The 24891-nt window shown below is 44.8% G+C and overlaps 1 protein-coding gene across 1 annotated transcript in view; it reads left to right on the top strand.

The window, feature by feature from the left end:
* The window catches only part of ncor2 (nuclear receptor corepressor 2), a 199489-nt gene that overhangs the window by 95763 nt on the left and 78835 nt on the right, over positions 1-24891 (top strand). Inside the window, exons 13-16 of the mRNA XM_043715247.1 lie at positions 8845-9020; positions 10261-10397; positions 10429-10513; positions 10617-10679. Of these exons, the coding sequence (XP_043571182.1) occupies positions 8845-9020; positions 10261-10397; positions 10429-10513; positions 10617-10679 (461 nt within the window). The remainder of the gene's footprint in view (positions 1-8844; positions 9021-10260; positions 10398-10428; positions 10514-10616; positions 10680-24891) is intronic.

Genomic DNA, 24891 nt, shown 5'->3' with positions numbered 1-24891 from the left:
GGAAGGGTTTAGATGGAAATGAGCGAAGTATAGGACTAGACTAGATTAGGATATCTGGTCAGCATGGACGAGTTGGACTGAAAGGTCTGTTTCCTGCTGTATACCTCTGTGACTCCTGAATGGTCTACCCCTTATTCTTAGACTGTGATCCCTTGTTCTGGACTTCCCCACATCTAGTCTGTCCAGTCCCATCAGGATTTTTTATATTTCTATGAGAAAACCCCCCCCCCCTTCACTGGACTCACTCAATAGCAGCAATGTTCTTCTGCAGACGAGGAGGCCAAAACTGCACACAAGACTCAAGCTGTGGTCTCACCAAGGCCCTGTATAACTGCAGCAAGACATCCCTATCCCTGTATTTAAATCCTCTCACTATGAAGGCCAGTATGCCATTAGCTTTCCCCACTGCTTGCTGCACCTCCTGTTCCACCATGACACAAAGAGCTCGTTTTATCTCACCTTGTCCTAAACTGCCACCGTTCAGATAATAATCTGCCTTCCTGGTTTTGCGACCAAAGTGCATAACATTTATCCGCATTACATTTTATTGCCAAGTATTTGCCCACTCAGCCAGCCTGTCCAAGTCACCCTGCAGCCTCTTAGCATCCTCCTCACAGCACACACTGCCACCCAGCTTCTTGCCATCTGTAAATTTGGAGATATGGCATTCAATTCCTTCATTCAAATCGTTGATGTATATTGTGAACAGCTGGGGTCCCAGCGCTGAACCCTGCAGCAGCCCACTCCTCACTGTCTGCCATTCTGAAAAGGAGCCGTTTATTCCAACTCTCGGCTTCCTGTCTGCCAACCAATACCATGACCTTTAATTTTCCCAATAAATCTCTTGTGTGGAACCTTGTCAAAAGCCTTTTGAAAGTCCAGAAACACAACATCTACTGATTCACCCTTGTCCACTGTATGGGTCACATCCTCAAAAACTTCCAGAAGATTTGTCAAGTATGATTTACCTTTAGTGAATCCATGCTGACTTGGACTGATTCCGTCACTGCTTTCCAAATGCTCAGTTATTATATCTTTAATAACTGACTCCAGCATTCTCCCTAATACTGATGTCATGCAAGCTAGCCTACAATTCCCCAATTTCACTCTCCCTCCTTTTTTAAAGAGTGGGGTTACATTAGCTCCCCTCTAGTCCATTGGAACTCCTCCAGTGTCTACAGTATTTCTGGAGCTTTGGATATTGAAGAGAGTGGGCGGTACGGTGGCACAGTGGTTAGCACTGCTGCCTCACAGCGCCAGAGACCCGGGTTCAGTTCCCACCTCAGGTGACTGACTGTGTGGAGTTTGCACATTCTCCCCGTGTTGCTTGGGTTTCCTCAGGGTCCTCCGGTTTCCTCCCACAATCCAAAGATGTGCACGTCAGGTGAATTGACCATGCTAAATTGCCCGTAGTGTTATGTAAGGGGTAAATGTAGGGGTATGGGTGGGTTACGCTTCGGCGGGTCGGTGTGGACTTGTTGGGCCGAAGGGCCTGTTTCCACACTGTAAGTAATCTAATCTAATCTAATCTAATCTAAACAGACAGGTATTACATCTTCTGCATATGCAGATGAAGGTGGGCTGTGGGGGACTGTTGGGAGTGATGGAGGAGTAGATCAGGGTGTCCAGAGGGAGCAGTATTGTGGAAGGCTGACAAGGGAGGGGAGGGGAATATGTCTGGTGGTGGCATCCCACTGGAGGTGGCAGCAATGGCGGGTAAATATCGTCTGGATGTGGATGTGGGTGGGATGGGAGCCGAGGAAAAGGGGGACCCTCTCACTATTGTGGGAGGGAAGTGAGGGGGTGAGGGCGAAGTGTAGGAAAGGTTGAATCTAACTGAGGACCCTGTCAACTACAGTGTTGGGCCATCCTTGATGGAATCCAAATTAAATACCCAAAGGTTTTTCAGGAAGGTCTAGGAACTATCAAAGGAGCCAAGACCACCTTGCATGTTGACCAGGAAACAATTCTGTGATTTTACAAGGCCTGCCTAATGCAAAAGCAGAGGCAAAAAGCTGGAAAGCAAAGGAAACATCAAACCACTGTAGTTTGTGCATTGAGCAGCACCAGTCACACTGATTGTGAAGCCCAATGGCTCAAGTAGCCTTTGTAGGGATTCTCAGCAAATGGTAAACTGCTTCCTGCAGCTAGATAAAATCCCTCACAGAGGATTTAATCGCAAAACTGGCAGGTGTGGCAGTCCTTCATGAAGCTGGACATGAGCCATGTGTACTTGCAATTGTGGTTAGATGAGGATTCCCAGACGTATGCTACAATTAATACCCATAAGGATTTGTACCAATATACAACACTGTCATTTGGGGTATAATCAGTCTGTGCTATTTTTCAGCGAATGATGGAGAACGTTTTACAAGGTCGCCATTTATCTGGATGACGTGCTAATGACAGGGAAGACCAATGAAGAGAACTTAGAGAACTTAGTCCTTAGATGTTCCTCCCAGGCAGATGTATTCCTTAGAAGGGAAAAATACCCATTGGGAGATAAAGTGAGGGTGATCAAAAGTTCCTGGCTCTCGGGTCTGTGTCAGAGCTTATAACTTTCCTTAGAAGTTCCTTGGTGAATTATTACAGACAGTTCAAACGTAACCTGGCCTCCATCCTGGCACCCTTAGATCTGCTATTGAAAAATGGGGCAACCTTAGAAATGGTCTCCTAGCCAAGACATGGCCTTTAGGGAAGTGAAAATGCAGCTATCAGCATCTAAGGTATCCCAAGTGTGATCTGGTGCTGACGTGCGATGCCTCCCCATGGGGTATTGGGGTAGTGTTGGCTCACAGATGGCCCAGTGGAGAGATACGCCCAGGAGCATTTGTTTCCTGGACTTTGGCTGATCTAGATCGCAGATGCACCCAGATAGAGAAGGAAGGTTTGCGGTCATCTTTGGTGTGAGAAAGATCCACCAGTACCTTCACTGATGTAAATTTGTAATAATAACAGACCACAAAACTTTGCGAGGGCGACTCAGAGGTCAAAGCCATGCTGCCCATAGCTTCAGGTTGAATTCAGTGATGTTCTGAATGCATCCAATTACAAGTTGGAACACCATCAGGGAGGCCAAGTCGCAAATGTGGATGTCTTGAGGCTCCTTCCACTGTGGGTACACCACCGATGATGCAGCCACTGGAAGAGTTCATTTGACACGGTAGCTCAGTGGTTAGCACTGCTGCCTCACAGCACCAGGGAGCTGTGTCCAACTCCAGCCTCACGCAACTCTCTGTGTGGAGTTCCCCATGTCTGTGGAATTTCCTCCAGGTGCTCCAGTTTCCTCCCATAGTCCAAAGATGTGCAGGTTAGGTGAATTGGCCATGCTAAATTGCTTATAGTGTTCAGGGTTGTGTAGGTTAGTCGGGGATAAATAAATGGAAGGGGAATGGGTATGTATAGGTTACTTTTCAGAGGGTTAGTATGGATTTGTTGGGCCAAAGTGCCTGTTTTCACATTGTAGGGATTTTAATTCTAATTACTTTCAAGATGTTACAAGTGCAATGAGCAAAAATCCTCATTCTGGAAACTACAAGCCTAAAGGCCTGAGATATTTCAGACTGACCACTTCTGGTTCTGCTTTCCCTTTGAACCTCATCACCATTGGACAAGTGTACACTCACGTGGCCACTCTCAGCCCGCACACTCCCCACTCAACACTGGCATCGCCAGTGTTCAGTCACCTCAGGTCAGAATCTCCTTTGTCTCGTATTCTTTAACTCTGAAATGTTGTATCTAGACATCTATTGCTCCATCTCTCATTTCTTGGTTTGATTGTCACAAATGATCAGCTGGTTGTTATAGTGATAAAAGGGTTTAAACCCTGAGCCAGCACTCAGGATATTACCTGGATTCTGTTCAATGGGGCTGTTCGCTTGCTTAGTCTAAACTAAGCTTTTAAAACAGAACCACAAACAGGAAATATATCCCTCCTGTAATTAATTTCTTATTTAACTTCTTTGTAAACTATTTTTTTCCAGGCAGTTTGGTCACATGATCCATTTCTGGAAACAATTTTCTTTTTACCAGAAATCAACTCCCAGAGAAACTGAGTTCTTAAAGGGACCACCATATCATTGCTGTTCCCCAAAGCATATGTGCCATCTCTCCCTTACTCCTGCCCCATCCCCCTTCCTCTCCCTACTTCTGCTTCCCACACTCCTCCTGCCCTAGCTCTATCTTGATGGTCAAAGCTGTGCCATGTAACCTTGATTCCTGTCCCTTCCCTCAGGGATTCCTGGCATTCTGTACTCTCCTGTTTCTCCCTATCTGGGGGACTCTAGATTCCTGAGTATTTGCTGCTGTGATACCTCACAGTTTTGTCTCTCACAGACATTAAGTCAGCCATTTCTAAATCTGCTGTTTGCCCAAAGCTAATTGCCCTCTGGATATTTGTCTGTTTGTTCATAAGACAAAGGAGCAGAATGAGGCCGTTCGGCCCATCAAGTCTGCTCCACCATTTGATCATGACTGATATGCTCCTCACCCCATTTTCCTGCCTTCTCCCCATATCTCTTCAACCCATTACCAATTAAAAGCCTGTCTAGCTTCTCCTTAAATTTACTCACTGTCCCAGTACCCACGGCACTTTGGAGTAGCAAATTCCACAGATTCAGAGCCCTTTGGGGAGAGTAGTTTCTCCTTAACTCTGTTTTAAATTTGCTCCCCCTTATCCTAAGACTATGACCTCTCATCCCAGAATGTCCCACAAGAGGAAGCATCCATTCCAGGTCTATTTCATCTGCACCTTTTATCATCTTGAATACCTTAATTTGATCTCCCCTCATTTTTCTAAATTCCATACAGTATAGGCCTGAACTATTCAATCTCTCTTCATATGACAAACCCCTCATCTCTGTGATCAATCTAGTGAATCTCCTCTGAATTGCCTCCAATGCCACTATATCTTTTCTCAAAAAAGGAGACCAAAACTATGCACAATAATCCAGGTACAGCCTCACCAATGCCATGCATAGTTGCAACAATACTTCCTTACCTTTTATATTCCTTCCTTTAGCTATAAAAACCAACATTCCATTCGCTTTATTATCTGTCCAGTTCTGCCATAGGAGAAAGTGAGGACTGCAGATGCTGGAGATCAGAGTCGAGTGTGTATTGCTGGAAAAGCACAGCAGGTCAGGCAGCATCCAAGGAGCAGGAGAATCGATGTTTCGGACAAGCCTGAATGATGAGGGGCTAATGAAGGGCTTACGCCTGAAACATCGATTCTCCTGCTCCTCAGATGCTGCCTGACCTACTGTGCTTTCCCAGCAACATGCTGTCAGTTCCGCCATAACCCTGTGGTAGGGCAGATTATGAGATCAGATCGCAATCTGAGACTTGTCTGACTGTCGACAGATTCCCTCAGATCTGTCGAAACCACACCACCCTGGCTTTGGTTTCACTGCAGCCTTCGTTCCCAGAGTCTGAATGCCTGATGTGAATCAGTGACAGAAGCACATTCTAATTGAGGAGCAAAATCTCTTCAGCTGCTGATGCTGGGTCTGACTTGCAGACTCCGCACTCCCCAGTGTGTTAATCTGACCAGTTCTTTTCTTCAGTTGTGGCCTCTTATGTTCATCATGTTCTTGATTTCAAGCCGGGAACAAAACAGAGAACAAGGTAGGACTCAGAAATTAAACTGCATTTATTTCAGTGCCAGAGGCCTAACAGGGAAGGCAGGTGAACTCAGGCCTGGGACTGGGATATCATAGCAATTGCAGAGATGTGGCTCAGGTATGGCAGCTTAATGTTCCAGGATACAAATGCTACAGGAAGGACAGGAAAGACAGAAAGGGGGCAAGAGAGGAGGGGGAGTTGCATTTTTGATAAGGAATAGCATTATAGCTGTACTTAGGGAGGATATTCCTGGGAATATGTCCAGGGAAGTTTAAGTGGAACTGAAATAAGAAAGGAATGTCACCTTATTGGGATTGTACTGTAGCACCCCCTCACCCCCAATAGTCAGCAGGAATTGAGAAACAAATTTGTAAGAAATTTCAGTTATCTGTAAGAATAATAGGATAGTAATGTAGGGGATTTTAACTTTCCAAACATAGTGTTGCCATAGTGTTAAGGTTTAAATGGAGAGGAATTTGTGAATTGTGTACAAGAACATACTTTCGTTCACTATGTGGATGTAGCCACTAGAGAAGGTGCAAAACTTGACCTACTCTTGGGAAATAAGGCAGGGCAGGTGACTGAGGTGTCAGTGGGGGAGCACTTTGGAGCCAATGATCATAATTCTATTAGTTTTAAAATAGTGATGGAAAAGGATAGACCAGAACTAAAAGTTGAAGTTCTAAATTGGAGGAAGGCCAATTTTGACAGTATTAGGCAAGAACTTTCAAAAGCTGACTGAAGGCAGATGTTCACAGGTAAAGGGATGGCTGGTAAATGGGATGCCTTGAAAAATGAGATAACAAGAGTCCAGAGAATACTATGTTCCTGTTGGGGTGAAAGGCAAGAAATTGAGGTTTTGGTCAAGAAAAAGAAGGAAGCATATGTCAGGTATACACAGCAGAGATTGGGTGAATCCTTAGAGTATAAAGGCAGTAGGAGTATACTTAAGAGGAAAATCAGGAGGGCAAAAAGGGGACATGATATAGCTTTGGCAAATAAGGCTAAGGAGAATCCAAGGGGATTTTATAAATAGATTAAGGACAAAAGGGTATCTAGGGAGAGAATAGGGCCCCTTTAAGATCAGCAAGGCAGCCGATGTGTGGAACTGCAGGAGATAGGGGAGATTATATTAAACGAGTATTTTATATCAGTTTTTACTGTTGAGAAGGACATGGAACATATAGAATGTGGGGAAATAGATGGTGACACACTAAAAAATGTCCATATTACAGAGGCGGAAGCGCTGGATGTCTTGAAATGCAATAAAGGTGGATAAATCCCCAGGACCTGATCAGGTATACCCTAAAACTGTGTGGGAAGTTTGGGAAGTGATTGCTGGGCTCCTTGTTGAGATATTTGTGTCATCAATAGCCACAGGTGAGGTGCCCGAAGACTGGAGGTCGGCTAACACGGTGCCACTGTTTAAGAAAGGTGGTAAGGAAAGTCAGGGAACTAAAGACCGGTGCGCCTGACATTGGTGGTGGGTAAACTGTTGGAGGGAATCCTGAGGGACAGGATGTACATGTATTTGGAAAGGTAAGCTCTGATTCGGGATAGTCAACATGGCTTTGTGCGTGGGAAATCATGTCTCATAAACTTGATTGAGTTTTTTGAAGAAGTAACAAAGAAGTAACAAAAGGCGTTCAACAGAGTTCTTCATGGGAGACTGGTTAACAAGGTTCGAGGGTGTAGTGCTGGAAAAGCCCAAAAGGTCAGGCAGCATCTGAGAAACAGGTTAGATCAGATGGAATACATGGAGAACTGGCCATTTGAGTACAGGACTGGCTTGAAGGTAGAAGACAGAGTATGGTGGTGGAGGATTGCTTTTCAGACTGGAGGCCTGTGACCAATGGAGTGCCACAAGGATCAGTGCTGCTTTTCATCATTTATGTAAGTGATTTGGATGTGAATATAGGAGGTGCAGGTAGTAAGTTTGCAGATGAGACCAAAATTGGAGGTGTAGTGGACAGCGAAGAAGGTTACCTCAAAGTACAATGGGACCTAGATCAGACAGGCCAGTGGTCCAAGGAGTCGCAGATGGAGTTTAATTTGGATAAATATTAGGTGCTGTATTTTGGAAAAGCAAATCAGGGCAGGACTTAAATACCTTAATGGTAAGGTCCGGAAGTGTTGCTGAACAAAGAGACCTTGGAGTGCAGCTTCATAGCTCCTTGAAAGTGAAATCAAGGCAGATAGGATAGGGAAGAAGGTGTTTGGTATAATTTCCTTTATTGGTCAGAGTATTGAGTCCAGGAGTTGGGAGGTCATGTTGTGTCTGTACAGGACATTAGTTTGACCACTGTTGGAATATTGTGTGCAATTTTGGTCTCCTTCCTATCGCAAGAATGTTGTCAAACTTAAAAGGGTTCAGAAAAGATTTACAAGGACGTTGCCAGGGTTGGAGGATTTGAGCTGCAGGGAGAGGCTGAACAGGGGCTGTTTTCCCAGGAGCTTCGGAGGCTGAGGGGTGACCTTATAGAGGTTTATAAAATCATGAGGAATATGGATAGGGTAAGCAGACAAAGTCTTTTCCTTGGGGTCGGGAGTCCAGAACTAGAGGACATAGGTTTAGGGTGAGAGGGGAAAGATATAAGAGACCTAAGGGGCAACTTCTTCATGCAGAGGATGGTGTGAAAGTACAGAGACTAGGAATGAGCTGCCAGAGGAAGTGGTGGAGGCTGGTACAATTGCACCATTTAAAAGCATCTGATGGGGACATGAATAGGGGGATATGGGCCAAGTGCTAGCAAATAGGACCAGATTAATTTAGGATATCTGGTCGGCATGGAAGAGTCAGACTGAAGTGTCTGTTTCCGTGCTGTATGTCTCTATGATTATGACTGCAAGCTGCTGCTCCTGTGCACACTGGCGGGTTTCGAGTGAGCCTGTCTCCTTTTCTATGCACTCTGTTTCTCTCCCCACAGACTTGCTGAGTTTATCCATCACTTTCAATGGAATGGCCATATTAAAATTGAAATGTTTATGAATTACTCTCCCACATCACACTATAGAATTCGAAAATATTCTTGGGCTCCAGTGGGGAAAGTATTAAACAGAAGACTCCATGATATTTAAACAGAGCGGAGGTTGCTTTCCTGAGCTCAGATAATGTTGTGAGATAGTTCTGAGGGAAAAGAGTCAGTCAGCAATTATAACCTCAAGTCTTGTAGCAGGTGCAGGAAAACACATGACACAATTACCACTTTGTGCTTCCCTCAGTGAAAAGGAGAAGGATAAAAGTGACACTTCAGCAGAGGAGAATGAAGAAAAGGAAGTTTCCGTTTCCAAAGGTCGTCAGACAGCCAATAGCCAAGGCCGGCGCAAGGGGAGAATAACCCATTCTGTGACCAGTGAGGCTGACCCTGAGGAGACTGCAGCCCCTCCAGCTGAATCAGGTGTGTGAGTGGTGTCCGCATAACAGACCCTGACCCAAACCAGCCACCGGTACCTGCTCACTCCCAAACCAGCCACCAGTACCTGAAACCAGCCACCGGTACCTGCTCACTCCCAAACCAGCCACCAGTACCTGCTCACTCCCAAACCAGACACCGGTATCTGCTCACTCCCAAACCAGCCACCGGTACCTGCTCACTCCCAAACCAGCCACCAGTACCTGCTCACTCCCAAACCAGCCACCGGTACCTGCTCACTCCCAAACCAGCCACCGGTACCTGCTCACTCCCAAACCAGCCACCGATACCTGCTCACTCCCAAACCAGCCACCGATACCTGCTTACTCCCAAACCAGCCACCGGTACCTGCTCACTCCCAAACCAGCCACTGATACCTGCTCACTCCCAAACCAGCCACCGGTACCTGCTCACTCCCAAACCAGCCACCGGTACCTGCTCACTTCCTAACTACTTACTTTCAGAGAAGCTGGGCATTCAATAGCTCCATCTCAATTCGAAAAGGGTTCACAGTGCTGAGGGAAGGGGGCGTCTGAGGAGCTAGAGTTTCACCCAACAAAACCAACTCAAAGTGGATGTCAGCAGGAGAGGTTTAGGTAGAGAATGCCCTGTACACTCAGTCTCACCTTAACCCTGATTTCAGAGCTGAGTGGGAGCCAGAGAAGTAGGGGTTAATGAAGAGGGGACATGATAGCATAGGGAAAGCACTGTGACCTCACTAACGCATTGCCGGGCGTTTTGGACAGCTACAGAGGATACACAGTCTGTTAAAATTGTAAGCCGTCAGCTGCTGAAGAGGCGAGTCAGAGGGAAAGCTGATAATGTGGAAGGTATCTCTGCTTCTCTAGTAGGGCACCGCAGCAAACCCTTGGCACTCGCTCTGTATCACTGCATATTGAATATTTAACTCAATGGCTGGAATGAAAAGGGGGAGGCATGTGATCAAGTTGTTATGAATATGATTTAAATGATCCAGTCAAGTTGGCAGCAGTTTGGTTGGATCCTGACCATCTTGTTATTTCTGAGGTAGCTGTCTAAATGCTGCCTGAGTGTATAATACAGTAATTTAAGGTTTGACATAAGGGTTTATCATCAATAAACACTTTGTAAAAAAATACAATAATGAGATGATTTTAAAGAAGAATCTGACAGTTTGGCTAAATAACAATCCCATCTGTGAAATGTTTCAATGAATCAACTTAACTGCAGTTTCAAAATATTCCAGATAGTGCCATTATACCAAGAGGACTCATCATCCCAGACTCAAGCCCACAGAGTGACAGGAACAACAGGTTTAAAGGGCAGATGCTGTTTGAATTCACACAGAGCACCAAGGGAAGAGAGTCTGAGCTAAAGCACAAGGTCTGCAAATCTGCCGGGTGTCACTGTTGGAACTGTTACAAGAGCCAGTATTACGGCTGCGAAATCTTGTGATGAGGTGCAGGCCAGCATTACATGTGGCTTTGAAAGATACCTGAGTAATAGCAAAGTGCAGAGATATCCTAAAGCTAATGCAAGTGTAAAACTGAAGCCTTGTCTTCCTGGCTTCTTGAAGTAAAGTTTGTGAAACTTTCTTTGCAGTGTCTTCCGATCCAGTTGAAAGTTCTCGCTGGACAGAGGAAGAAATGGAAGTTGCTAAAAAAGGTTTGTGATTTGTTTTTCCTGCTGCTTATCCCATAGATTCACAATGGTTCATTTACAATTCAGCTTCTACATTAATGTAGTTTGTAAAGTGATTTAAGTTTCACTTAATCATTCTGAATACTTGAACAAAACTGTTTGAATGTTAAAATGGTTTAATTTGTTGTGTTTGGATTTCATGTGTACATGTGTGGATGTTTTTCAAGGAAGATAATTGAAGTGTTAAAATGTCCTCTGCGTAAGAACAGTGGAAGGGTGAATTTTTCTAAAGGTAGCCTGTTGTTCATCAGATAGTTAGACTCTGAAAGGGGAGTGATATTTTTCAATGTGAGATACTTTCACATGCAGTAAGTTGCCACTGTGCAGTTTTGCCTAATCAGGACTGATGACACTTCCTCAGAGATGATTTCAAACTGACATTTTCATGTTATTCAGGTGGAAAAATTTGTGGTTAAACTGGTTGCTGTAAGACTTATACAAATGTCTAGTGTTATCTTAATCTGTGTAGTGATTGTATGTGTCCGTACATTGGACAGCTGGCAGTGGTTCAAGAAGGCAGCTCACCTCCCACTCTCTTGAGGGATAATTAGGGATGAGCAATAAATGCTCATCCAGTCTGTAACACTCGTATCTCATGAATGAATTAAAAAAAAAACAGAATTAACACCATTTTTGAAGCATGCCTTCAGTGTTTAGATGAACTTTAGTGTCCCTATCAGAGTTATGACCAATTGCTTCAGTCATCTGTTTATCTTGAACTGCTCGAGTTTCAAATGGCCAGACATGGATGCCAAGGATTGAGTGCAATGACGCATTGAATCAAAATACAACCCGTCATTGCAACAGAATTGCTTGTTTACAATCCTCTGCCTGTCCTTCAATGGGTCACGATCTTTAACTCTTTAATACCTGCAGCTGCTTCTGTGCAACATGAAATTTTTTGTAAAATTATTGGAACAAACAAAGTGTTTTTCCTCATGGCAGTCAGAGGTACAGGATTTAATTTAAGCTTGGAGTTTATTAAAGTGCTCAGTGAATAAATGTGAGAGATCACCTTGTGCCTTTGGGTATTTGGATTTGGAGCGGTGATAGCAGGAGTCAGAGACTCAGGATATGAGAGAAAGTGAGGACTGCAGATGTTGGAGATCAGAGTCAAAAAGTGTAGTGCTTGAAAAGCACAGCCGGTCAGGCCGCATCTGAGAAACAGGAGAGTCAACGTTTCAGGCATAAGCCCTTATCTGGAATTCCTGATGAAGCGCTTATGCCTGAAACATCGATTTTCCTGCTCCTCGGATGCTGCCTGACCAGTCGTGCTTTTCAAGCGCCACTCTTTTTGACACTCGGGGTATGGGATAGGCTATTTAGGACAGAGATGAGGAACAGTTTCTTCTCTGGGAGGATGGTCAACCTGTGGAATTCTCTCCAATCAAAGGCTGAGGAATTGAATAAAATTCAGAAAGATTTTTTTTAAAGATTTAAAAGCATCAAGGGGTTTAGAGAGAAAGCAGGGATATTGTCTTGAATGAGGAGGTCAGCCATGATCATGTTAAATGGCAGACCTGGCTCGAAGACCCTACACCTGCTTCTAGTCTCCATGTTTCCAAGTCAGGATGGTGTGGGGCTTAGAGGGGAACCTGAAAGTGTTGGTGTCCCTGTATATCTGCTGCCCTTGTCCTTCTAGATGGTTGAGGTTACAGGGTTTGGAAGGTGCTCTCGAAGAATCTTTGGTGAATTTCTGCAGTACATGCTGCTGCCTCTGAGCACTGAGATTTACATTCTATACGTCCTTGCCATTCAGCAGGATCATGGCCGATTGCCCCAGGCCTCCGTTCCTTTCTTATACCATCTCGTCAGAGCCATCAACTCCGCAATATGTCAAAAGTCCATCCACCTCTAGTGTTCACACCTCCACAACTCTCTGGTGTAGGGAATTCCAGACATTCAGTACCTTTTGGCACAAGAAATTCCTTCACATCTCAGTTTTAAATGAGAGTCCCTTCATTCTGTAACAATGTTCCCTTGTCCAAGGTACTCCCATTAGTGGAAGTATCTGCATAACACAATCCTGATTTCTCTTTCACTAAACATGTTGGCTCTGATTATGTTAGCTTTTGTAAATATCCTGCTATTTTGCCTTTAAGCCCATGGAGGGAGTACAATGTAGGTTTGCAGGAATGATTACTAGACCTTGGGTTATGAGGAGAGATTAAACAAATTCTGGAATTTAGAAAGTTAAGGAGTGATTTGGTTGAAGTCTTCAAGATATTAACAGGAAAAAACAGGGTAGAAAAAGATAAATTGTTTCTACTGGTTGGGGATTCCAGAATGAGGGAACTTGGTCTGAGAATTAGGGCCAGACCATTCAGGAGAGATGTTCAGAAGCACTTCTACACCCAAAGGGCAGTGGATGCTGAATTGGTGTTAAATTTATCTATCTCAGATTTAAAATTTTCTTATGCAAAAGTATGAATGGTTGGGGGATAAAGTTTAAGGGCAGATATATGAAATTAGGACAGAGATCAGCCATGAACTGATTAAATGGTAGAACAGGCTCGAGGGACTGAATGGCCTACTGCTGTTCTATGTTCCTATTAATAATGAATTCTGGCATTTTCCCAATAGCAGATGTTTGTCTAACTGGACTATAGTTTCCTTTTTTTCTGGATGTAGGTTTGCTTGTTGAGCTGGAAGGTTCGCTTTCAGACGTTTCGTCACCATACTAGGTAACATCCTCAGTGAGCCTCCAAATAAAGCACTGGTGATGTAGCCCGCTTTCTATTTATATGTTTGAGTTTGTGCCCACACCTCTTCCCTCACTTTATCCAAGGCCTCACAAAGAGTCTTCCACATCTAAAGTTTCACCTGCACATCCAATATCATTTATTGTATCCATTGCTCCCAGTGCAGTCTCCTCTACATTGGGGAGACTGGATGCCTCCTTGCAGAGCACTTAGGGAACATCTCTGGGACACCCAGACCAATCAACTCCCTCTGCCAAGGATATGCAGGTCCTGGGGCTCCACCACCACCTGAAGGAAAAACACCTCATCTTCCCCCTTGACTTCAACCCCAGGGCATCAATGTGGACTTCACCAGCTTGCTCATTCCCCCTCCCCCACCTTACCCCAGTTTCAAATCTCTAGCTCAGCACTGTCTACATGAGCTGTCCTACCTGCTAATCGCCTTTCCCACCCATCCACTCACCTCCTCTGACCCATCACCTCCATCCACTCATTGTACTCTTTGCTACCTTCTCCCACTCCAGTTCTCTCCACCTTGGAGGCTTCCTGCCTCCATTCCTGAAGGGCTTTTGCCCAAAACATCAATTTCCCTGCTCCTGCTGGACCTGCAGTGCTTTTCTAGCACCTAATTTAGACTGTTAACCCCAAGACCCAGCTAGTGTTCTGGGGACCTGGGTTGAAAACCCACCATAGCAAAAGGAATTTTAAATTCCAGATTTATTTTTATTGAATTAAAGTGGTTTAATGATAACCATGAAGGCATTGTCAATTGTTGGAAAACATCTGGCTCACTAAGTTTAGGGAAAGAAACTGCTATCACCTACATGTGATTCTGGACCCACAGCAATGTGGGTGACTCAAATGCCCACTGGGCAATTAGGGATGGGCAACAAGTGCTAGGGTTGGTGATGCCATTTCAAATGGTGACTTCATTTTTATCCTAGGACAAACCAACCAGAGACACGCACGAGAATTCCAAGAGGCATGGCATTCCAACCGGAACTCTATCAACAAACACATTGACTTGGATCCCATTTACTACCCCTGAGAAAAAAACAGGAAATGACACCACCATAGGAAATGATGTCACCACTGGAAATGACATCACTAACCCTAGAAAACTCAAACATATAAATAGAAAGCTGGCTTCACCACCAGTGCTCCATCTGGAGGCTCACTGAAGATGTTACCTAGCATAGTGATGAAACATCTGAAAACAAACCTTCCAGCTCAGCGAGCTAACCTACATCCAGAACCTCAATATGAGCTACAAATCTTCTCAAAACTCACTTTCCTATTTTCTGTTTCCCTCTCTTCTTGAACATGGGTGTCACATTAGCAGTTTTCCAATCTAATGGAACCCTCTTAGAATCCAGTGAGTTTCAGAATATGTTGATCAATGCCTCCACTATCCTTGCAGCTGCTTCCTTTAAAACCTTTGGATGCAGGCCATCAGATCCCAGGCATTTTATCTGCCTTTCGTCCCATTAATTTGTCAAATAACTTGTCCCTCACTATAGAGACTGTTGCAGGATCTTTCCTCCCATTAACACCTCATTGATCTGTTATCTTTGGGGTGTTTACAGTGTCCTCCACCATGGAAACTGATACAAAATGTTGGTTTAAATTAACTGCCATTTCTATGTTCTTATTAAGAATTCCACAGTTACATCCTCCAAGGATCCCACATTTACTGTAGCTACTATCTTTTAATATACCCAGAGAAGCTCTTACTGTTTGTTTTTATATTTCTTGCCAGTTTACTTTCATAATCAATTTTCTCCCTTTCATTAATTTTTTAGTGATCACTGTTTTTTGAAAAAAATAATCCCAATCATCTGGCTGCCTTGTATGCCTTAGTTTTGATTAAATACTGTCCTTGTACATCAAACTCCAGTAAATTTGTCCGATATGATTTTCTATTCACAAACCCATATTGACTGTGCCCAATCAGATCGATTTAGTCAAATATCCATTTATCACATCCTTTATTATAAATTTGAGCATTTTCCCCATTGCTGGTGTAATGTCACCATAGTCCCAGAGGACCATAGGGCTGCTCTCCCTTTAGAGTTCACTACATGGTGGTTAACCTGAGGACCACCCCTCTTCAGGCAGTGGGTGTGGTTGAGAAGACAGGACTTTCCTGGTGATCTCAGCCAGCACAGGAATTGAACCCATGCTATTGGTCACTTTGGATCACAAACCAGCTGTCAGGCCAACTGCCATAACTGACCCCTCCCTGATGTAAGGCTGACGGATTTGTAGTTCCCTGTTTTCTCCCTCGCTCCTTGCTTAAACAGTGGACTGAAATTTGCAGCTCCCAATCTGGAGGAATTGTTCCAGAATTTACAGAATTTTGGAAGTAAATCAACAAAGCATCGACCATCTTTATGGCCACCTCCTTCAGCAAGATGTCAGATCCTAGGGAGTTAACACCTTTCAATCCCATTCATTTCTCCACTGCAGCCTCCTTACTGATGCTAATTCTTTTTGATCTCTCATTCTCCCTAGTCACCTGGATCCCTATGTCTGGGAGATTTCATGCATCTTCGTCTGTGAAAGGGAACAAAAAATGGTCCTTTAGCTTCTCTGCCATTTCATAATTTCCCTTATTCAATTTAACACTTGCCCCCTCCCCACCCCCAACTGTCTCACTCCCCCACTCTGCTGGATATAGAGTCTTACTCTGGTCATCTCCAAAATTTTCAGAATTCCCTAACCTGCCTGCCCTTTAGCTCCAGATTGGCAGGAATCATGAACCAGGCTTTTGTATTTCAAAAGAATAATTATTTATCATAAAGAAATTACTCTAATTTGGTTACAAACTGCCCCATACACCCGCATACAGACAGGCAAAGACAGACCATAACACCAGTCATAGAGTCATACAGATGGATAGCACAGAAAAAAGCCCATTAAGCCTGTGCTGGTCATAAACAAGCACCTCACTATTTTAATCCCATTTCCCAGAAGTTGACTCAAAGTCCTTTATGCCTTGGCATCACAAGTACATATATAAATACCTCTTAAATATTATGAGGCTTTCTGGCTTCTTCCAACGCCACCCACCCCGCACACGCACATTCAATCAGTTCCAGATTCCCATCACCCTCTGGGTGAAAATGTTTTTTCTCCCATCTCCTCTAAACCACCTACCCCTTAACTATGCCCCTGTTCATTGAACCCTCCATCACGGGAAAATGTTCACTCCTGTCGACCCTATCTATGTCCCTCATAATTTTATACATCTTCAACATGTCCCCTCTCAATCTCCTCTCCCCAAGAAAACAACCACAGTCTGTCCAATCTCTTTTCATCACTGAAACTCTCCAGGCCAGGCACATGCTGGTAAATCTCCTCTGCACTCCATCCAGTGCTATCATATCCCTCCTATAAAGTGGAATCCAGATTGCACACTGTACTCTAGCTGTGGCCTAATCAATGTTTTATACAGTACCAATAGCACCTCCCTGCTCTTGTACTGAATGCCTCAGTCACAGAAGGCAAGATTCTAGATGCCACCTTAGCAACATTATCCACCTGTCCTGATACCTTAAGGGACCTTTGGGCATTCACCCTAAAACTAGGATAATGCATGTTCTGGCAGCGCAATTTGTTTATAATGTTGCTGAGGAATTAAGGAACGGGTGTTTGGAGAACACAATAATGCAATTCCAGCAGTGTTTGTTTTGCACGCTTCATTCTACGCATTCACCGGTGTCAGCTCCTGACAGAGTGGCTTTCTGAGAGACATACATTGAGCAGTTTCCTATGAAAGGTACAATACTCATTGATTATCCCTTTCTTGAAAAAATATGGAGCAGCATTGTGACAAGAATCTTAGCAGAAGCATCCTGGTGATAAAATTGTGGGCGGTGAAGGCAAAAGAAAGACTGTAAAGGAAGAGAAGCTCAAAATTTGTGCGAAGATTTGTAGCTCGGGTGCTCGTTGTTGTGGTTCTGTTCGCCGAGCTGGAAGATTTTGTTGCAAACGTTTCGTCCCCTGGCTAGGCGACATCATCAGTGCTTGGGAGCCTCCTACGAAGCGCTTCTTTGATGTTTCCTCCGGTGTTTATAGTGGCCTGTCCCTGCCGCTTCCGGTTGTCAGTTTCAGCTGTCCGCTGTAGTGGTTGGTATATTGGGTCCAGGTCGATGTGTTTGTTGATGGAGTTTGTGGATGAATACCATGCCTCTAGGAATTCCCTGGCTGTTCTCTGTCTGGCTTGCCCTATGATAGCAGTGTTGTCCCAGTCGAATTCATGTTGCTTGTTGTCTGCGTGCACATGCAGACAACAAGCAACATGAATTCGACTGGGACAAAATTACTATCATAGGGCAAGCCAGACAGAAAACAGCCAGGGAATTCCTAGAGGCATGCATTCATCCACAAACTCCATCAACAAACACATAGACCTGGACCCAATATACCAACCACTACAGCGGACAGCTGAAACTGACAACCGGAAACGGCAGGGACAGACCACTATAAACACCGGAGGAAACAACAAAGAAGCGCTTCGCAGGAGGCTCCCAAGCACTGATGATGTCGCCGAGCCAGGGGACGAAACGTTTGCAACAAAAACCTCCAACTCGACGAACAGAACCACAACAACGAGCACCCAAACTTTAATAACCTTAATACATTTGTGCACTGAGGATTGATAGATCCCACCCAGGCCCCTAGCGGATTATTGGAAGCCACCAATTGGTTAAAAATCTAGCTTCATAGTTACCTTGACGGCTATCTGAATAGCCGCACTCATCCACCCCTTCAGATTGAAGTCCTGCTCCAGCAGATGACACAGTTCTGTGACAGTGACATCCTCAGTCTGCAATGTCAATTCATCTTGCTCAAATGGAAGAAATGGAATCAAGGGTGATTCTTGATTCATCAAGGCCACCTGTACCGTCTCTTTTTCCTGAGTCGTACTTCAACTGTGACATCTTCATATTGGAGACTGTTCAGCAGCTGCTGGATGTCACTACCAATTCTAGTCTTGCTGGCACATTTTTTGTACTTCAATTTCCCTGTGCTTTCATACCACCATGACCTATTTGTCACAGTTCAAATTAAAGTGTGGGAAATATCAGAAACAGCACAGGTCCTTAGTAACGTGAGCAGTCAGTAGTCACAGCACACACAAATTACAGTTTAGCAGTCGTCAATACAGTGGGACATGGAGGACTTTGACAAGGTCATTGGAAATCTATACATAAACCTTCAACTTGGTAGACCTTTTTTTTTTATTCACTCATGGAACATGAAGATTGCTGGCTGGCCAGTGTTTGTGGACTATACTGGTTTCCATTGAGAGTGTGGTGGTGAGCTGCCTTCTCGAACCGCTGCACACCTGGAATGCCCTTCCCAGGGAAGGAATTTCAGGATTTTTACTCAGCAACAGTGAAGAATGGCAATGTATTTCCAAGTCAGTGTAGTGAGTGGCTTGGGCCAGAATTTGTAGGTGGTGAGGTTCTCATGTATCTGCTGTCTTTGCCCTTCAAGATGGAAGTGTTTGCAGGTTTGGAAGATGCTATCTGAGGACTTTTGGTGAATTTTTGCAGCACATCTTGTGGATAGTACACATTGCTGCTACTGAGCATCGATGGTGGAGCGAGTGAATGTGGTGCCAATCAAGCTTTTTCCTGTATAGTGTCAAGCTTCTTGAGTATTGTTGGAGCTGCATCCATTCAGGCAAATAGGGAGAATTCCATCACATTTCTGATTTGTGATTTTCAGATGGCAGAGAGGCTTCAAGGAGTCAGGAGGTGAGTTACTCAATGTAGTACTCCTAACCTCTGATCTGGTCTTGTACAGACCATTATAAACACCGGAGGAAACATCAAAGAAGCGCTTCGCAGGAGGCTCCCAAGCACTGATGATGTCGCCTAGCCAGGGGACGAAACGTTTGCAACAAAAACTTCCAACTCGGCGAACAGAACCACAACAGGAAGAGAAGCTAGATACTGTAAAGCATAAGGAGAGAATATGTGATATAGCTCACTTTACACACCATGACCTCCTGCATTAACAGTATCTTTTAAATGTACTGTGTTAAATTTACTTATGTCTCATTGTTAAATATGATTTATACTTACATTCAGGCTGTGCTATACTTGCTGTTAGGTGTTTGGGTGATATTTGAGTGCTCATGAGTCGTATTTTTTGCTGGTCTGCCCTGACCCCACTTTTCCTGTAGGCCCCATTATTTCTATTAAGCGATTTTCTGTTAAGTGTGGTTTTGGTGGGACGCAACGATGGCATTATAGCAGAATTGCCTGTACTGTTGATGCACATGTGTAAGGATTGTAGAAACCAAGTAGAGTTAGTGATGACAGAGATTGGGGTGGGTGTAGGTGAGCAGGGAAGGTGTTGCGAGCAATAATAAGAATATTAAAGCATTATCCTTGAAGGGAAGTGGGTAGAGTAGTGGAGAGTGAGTGAGTGTGAGGTATCAAAAGAGATGATGCTGGACCTTAGTCTGATGGAGCAGAGTAGGATACTGCCCTTCCTACACTGTACAGCATTCCTCCAGGTGGGTGAGACTGTTTTATCCCAGGGAGCCATCTTAGAATAAGCTGGCAAATCTGCTGTCATGACCTCCACTGCAGGTCGTGTGGAAGGAGGAAATTCCACATTGGCACCACTCCAACTAACTAGATCTCCAGGACCCTGTCTGCAAAGCAAGGAACCAAGTTCTCCTGTTTGTTATGCCCTGGAAAAATATCAGCAACAATGCCGAGCAACTGTAGAGTAACGGTACTTGACTGGGTGCCTAATGAGCTTTAAAGATGATGTGGGTGCAAGGAATGCCAATGAGTTCTGGGATATCGACGGAGTGGTGAGTTGTTCTGGGAATGGTGTCTGTTAAATTGAGGCAGAAAACAGATATGAGAGATGTCATTGGAGGGTGTTAGTAATTAATAAGGTGAATTTGGTAAGACATAATGAGAGAACTTGCTAGGTCTCACTGACAAATCCTTCAAAAAAAACCTAATGCTGTTAAGACTTAGCCAAGTTACCCAGATCCAGTTGATCATTCTGTCCATCTGTCTACCTGTCTGCACATTCATTTCGGTACAAAGTTAGTAGCTGAGCATCGACTTCTTTAGGGTGAGGTGCTAGCCAGTAGTTAGGATTTACTTCTCGGGACATGGTTGTACAGGGTCCTTCCACAGCTAATTTCAGTCCATATTCCATTCAGTTGGGCTGCGGTCATTGATTCTGGAGAAGATGGCTCCTCCAAACAGTTAAAGCATCAGATGCTTGGACAGTGTCATCAGTGAAGCTGGGTCAATGAACTTCTGGGTTCTTACTAAACCCTGAACGAGTGGCCAGCGTTCAGTGCAATTTCTCAATGTCTACAAATTGAGAGAGTCAGCCCCTGATCGTCTCTCACTATCAACATCTCGCTATCAGCTTGGCTCTAAATATTATATGGATGCTTGGAGAGCAGCAACTAACCTTAAGCCATCAGTTCCATGTGGTATGGAATTCTCTGGGATGTATGTCAAATATTTCAGATAATGGGTGAAGATGCAGGAATATAGAAAGATGTCTTCCCACAATAACCCCTCTCTCTCTCCCTGTTTGACCTTTTCTTTCCCTCTCCCACCATCCACCCCACTTTCTGCCTCCCCCCTCTCTGTCTCCCCTTTCTCTCTATCTCTCTCTCTCTCTCTCCCTCCTGTTCCTGTGCCCTCTGTTTCTCACTCTCACTCTTTCTCACTCTCTTACTCTCACTCTCTCTCTCTCTCACACACACTGTCTGTCTCTCTCTCTCTCTCTCTCTCTCTCTCTCTCTCTCACACACACACACACACACACACACACACACACACTCTCACTTTGGGACCTGGGGCTTGTGCAATTCAGGAAGCAAATACATGGTGGAAATTGATTAAACTCAGCCTATTTGTAAATAATAGTAGGAAGTGATTTCAGATCAGAGGTGATGGCCTAGTACTATTATCAAGAGTCAAAAAGTGTGGTGCTGGAAAAGCACAGCAGGTCAGGCAGCATCCGAGGAGCAGGAAGTGTCCTTCAGACAGTTAAAGCATCCTGCTCCTCTGCATCTGCAGTCCTCACTTTCTCCTAGTGGTATTATCATGAGACTATGAATCCAGAAATTCGGCTCATGTTTTGAGGACCTGGGTTTGAATCCTATCACAGCAGATGGTGGAATTTGAATTCAATAAAATAAATTATCTGGAACTAAGAATCTAATGATGTCCATGAAACCATTGTTAATTGTCAGAAAAACCCATCTGGTTCACTGATGTCCTTCAGTAAGAAAATCTGCCATCCCTTAACTTGTCTGGCCTACATGTGACTCCATACCCAAAGCAACGTGGTTGACTCTCATTTGCCCTCTGAAATGGCCTTGCAAGCCACTCAGTTGTATCAATCATTACAAAGTTTCAAAGAAATGAAATTGGACGGATGACGTGGCATCAACCTAGGCACTGGAAAAGGCAACAGCCGAAACAGCCCTGTCGACCCTACAAAGTCCTCCTCACTAACATCTGGGGGCTAGTGCAAAAACTGGGAAAGATGTCTCACAGACTTACCAAGCAGCAGCCTGCCATAGTCATAGTCACAGACAATGTCCCAGACACACCATCACCACCCCTGTCCCACCAGCAGGACAGACTCAGCAGAGGAGGTGGCACAGTGGGATACAGTAGGGAGGGAGTTGTCTTAGGAATCCTCAACATTGACTCCGGACCCCTGGCTTCAGATTAAACATGGACAAGGAAACCTCTTGCTGATTACCATGTACCATCCTCGCCCAGGCTGATGAATCAGTACTCCTCGATGTTGAACAACACTTGGAGGAAGCACTGAGGGTGGAAAGGGCACAGAATGTATCTGGCTGGGGGATTTCACTGTCCACCACCAAGAGTGACTCGGCAGCAGCATTACTGATCGAGCTGGTCAGGTCCTAAAGGACAGAGCTGCTGGACTGGGTCTATGGCAGGTGGTGAGGGAACAGTCAGGTAAAAACAACTTGGCCTTATCCATACATCTGCAGCTGGCAAATTGGTATCTGTCCATGACAGTATCGGTAAGAGTGATCACCGCACAGTTCTTGTGGGTACAAAGTCCCACCTTCACATTGAGAATGCCCTCCAGTGTGTTGTGTGGCACCATCACTGTGCTAGATGGAACAGACTTCAAACAGATCTAGTAACTCAAGACAGGGCATCCATGAGGCACTGTGGGCCATCAACAGCAGCAGAATTATAGTCATTCCTGATGAAGGGTTTTTGCCCGAAATGTCGATTTTCCTGGTCCTCGGATGCTGCCTGACCTGCTGTGCTTTTCCAGCGCCATTCTGATCTAGACTCTAATTAGATTAGATTCCCTATATGTGGAAACAGCCCTTTGGCCCAACAAGTCCACACCAACCCTCCGAAGAGTAACTCACCTCCCTCTGACTAATGCACCTCAACAACTATGGACAATTTAGCATGGCCAATTCACCTGACCTGCACATCTTTGGAATGTGGGAGGAAACCGAGCACCCGGAGGAAACCCACGCAGACACGGGGAAAATGTGCAAACTCCACACAGACAGTCGTCCAAGGCTGGAATTGAACCTGGGACCCTGGCGCTGTGAGGCAGCAGTGCTAACCACTGAGCCACCGTGCCGCCCAACAGCATCTGCAGTACCCACCTCCGCCTAACAGCAGAATTGTACTTCAGCACAGTCTGTAATCTCATGGCCCAACATATCCCCCACTCAACCATTACCATCAAGCCAGGGGATCAACCCTGGTTCAATGGAGAGGGCAGGAGGGCATGGCTGGAGCAGCACCAGCCATAGCTGAAAATGAGGTGTCAACCTGATGAAGCTACCAAACAGGACTACTTACAAGTCAAGCAGCGTAGAAGTAATTGATAAACAGAGCTAAGCAATCCCATGATCAGTGGATCAGATCTAAGCTCTGCGGTCCTGCCACATCGAGTCGTGAATGATGGTGGACAGTTAAACAACTCCCTGGAGGAGGAGGCTCCACCAATATCCCCCTCCTCAATGACGGAGGAGCCCAGCACATCCGTGTAAAAGATAATGCTCGAGCATTTGCAACAATCGTCAGCCAGAAGTGCCGAGTGGATGATCCATCTCAACTTCCTCCAGTGGTCTCCAGCATCACAGATACCAGTCTTCAGCCAATTCAATTCACTCCATTAAATGGTGGGAGACACTGAATACTGCAAAGGCTATGGACCCTGATAATATTTCTGGCAATAGTACTGAAGACGTGTCCTCCCGAACTTGCCACTCCCCTAGCCAAGTTGTTCTAGAACAGCTACAACACTGGCATTTACCTGACAGTGTGGAAAATTGCCCAGATATGTCCAACCAGGCCTTTACCACCCCATCAATCTACTCTCGATCATTCATAAAGAAGGGTGCTAAGAGACTGCAGAGTGACTTGGACAGACTGGCAGAGTGGGAAAATACTTGGCAAATGAATTATAATGTGATGTTATTCACTTTGGCAAAAACAGGAAGGCAGATTAGTATCTGAATGGTGGCAGTTTAGGAAAAGGTGAGGTGCAAGAGACCTGGGTACCAAGACGGAACAGGCACTGAAGCTTGGTGGTGAAGAAAGCTAATGGCATGCTGTCCTTCATAGTGAGAGGATTTTAGTATAGGAGTAGGGATCTCTTACTGCAGTCATATAGGGCCTTGGTGAGACCACAGCTTGAGTCTTGTGTGCAGTTTTGGCCTCCTCGTCTGCAGAAGAACATTGCTGCTATTGAGTGAGTCCAGTGAAGGTTCACCAGACTATTCAAGACTGAGATGAGGAAGAACATCTTCAGTCCGATTATGAACCTGTGGAATTCTCTCCCAAAGGAAGCTGTTTGGGGCAGTTTATTAGTTAGATTCAAGAGGGAGCTGGACATGGCTAAAAGGATCAAGGGGTAAGGGAAGGAAGCAGCAATGGGATATCGAGACTGCATGATCAGCTGTGATCAGGTGGTGCAGGCTCAAAAGGCCAAATGACTCTAGGCTTGAAGCTCCTCCTGCAGCTATTTCCTGTGTTTCTACGAATTCTTTGAGAGTTGGAAGGAGGAGCAGTGAGAGGTAGGAGAGATGTGGTGAGAGAGGAGAGACATTGGGAGAGCAAGAGAATGGATGTGATGGGAGAGAGTGAGTGGCTAAAGAGGGAAGGGAGAGGTTGGGAAACATTTTAAAAAGGCCTACTGATGAATTGGAATATCTCATCCTTTCACTTTAACTCATCTCTGCCAAAGGACAAAGGTTAATGTGTTGCATGTTTGTTTAATTCCACTTGGGGGAATATTCCTTCAGGACAGCATGGGCCAGTTCAGATCCTTATAGAAGGGACTGTGAGCACTTTCACTACATGATACTATAATAACACACTACTCCATTGCCACACAGACCTTCGGTAGGGATTTCTATCATAGAGTGTCTGACTGGGTCCCATCATTCCCAT

The sequence above is a fragment of the Chiloscyllium plagiosum genome, chromosome 25, assembly GCF_004010195.1.
Source record: "Chiloscyllium plagiosum isolate BGI_BamShark_2017 chromosome 25, ASM401019v2, whole genome shotgun sequence".
NCBI lineage: Eukaryota > Metazoa > Chordata > Chondrichthyes > Orectolobiformes > Hemiscylliidae > Chiloscyllium > Chiloscyllium plagiosum.
This window is presented reverse-complemented; position numbering and strand designations above follow the sequence as displayed.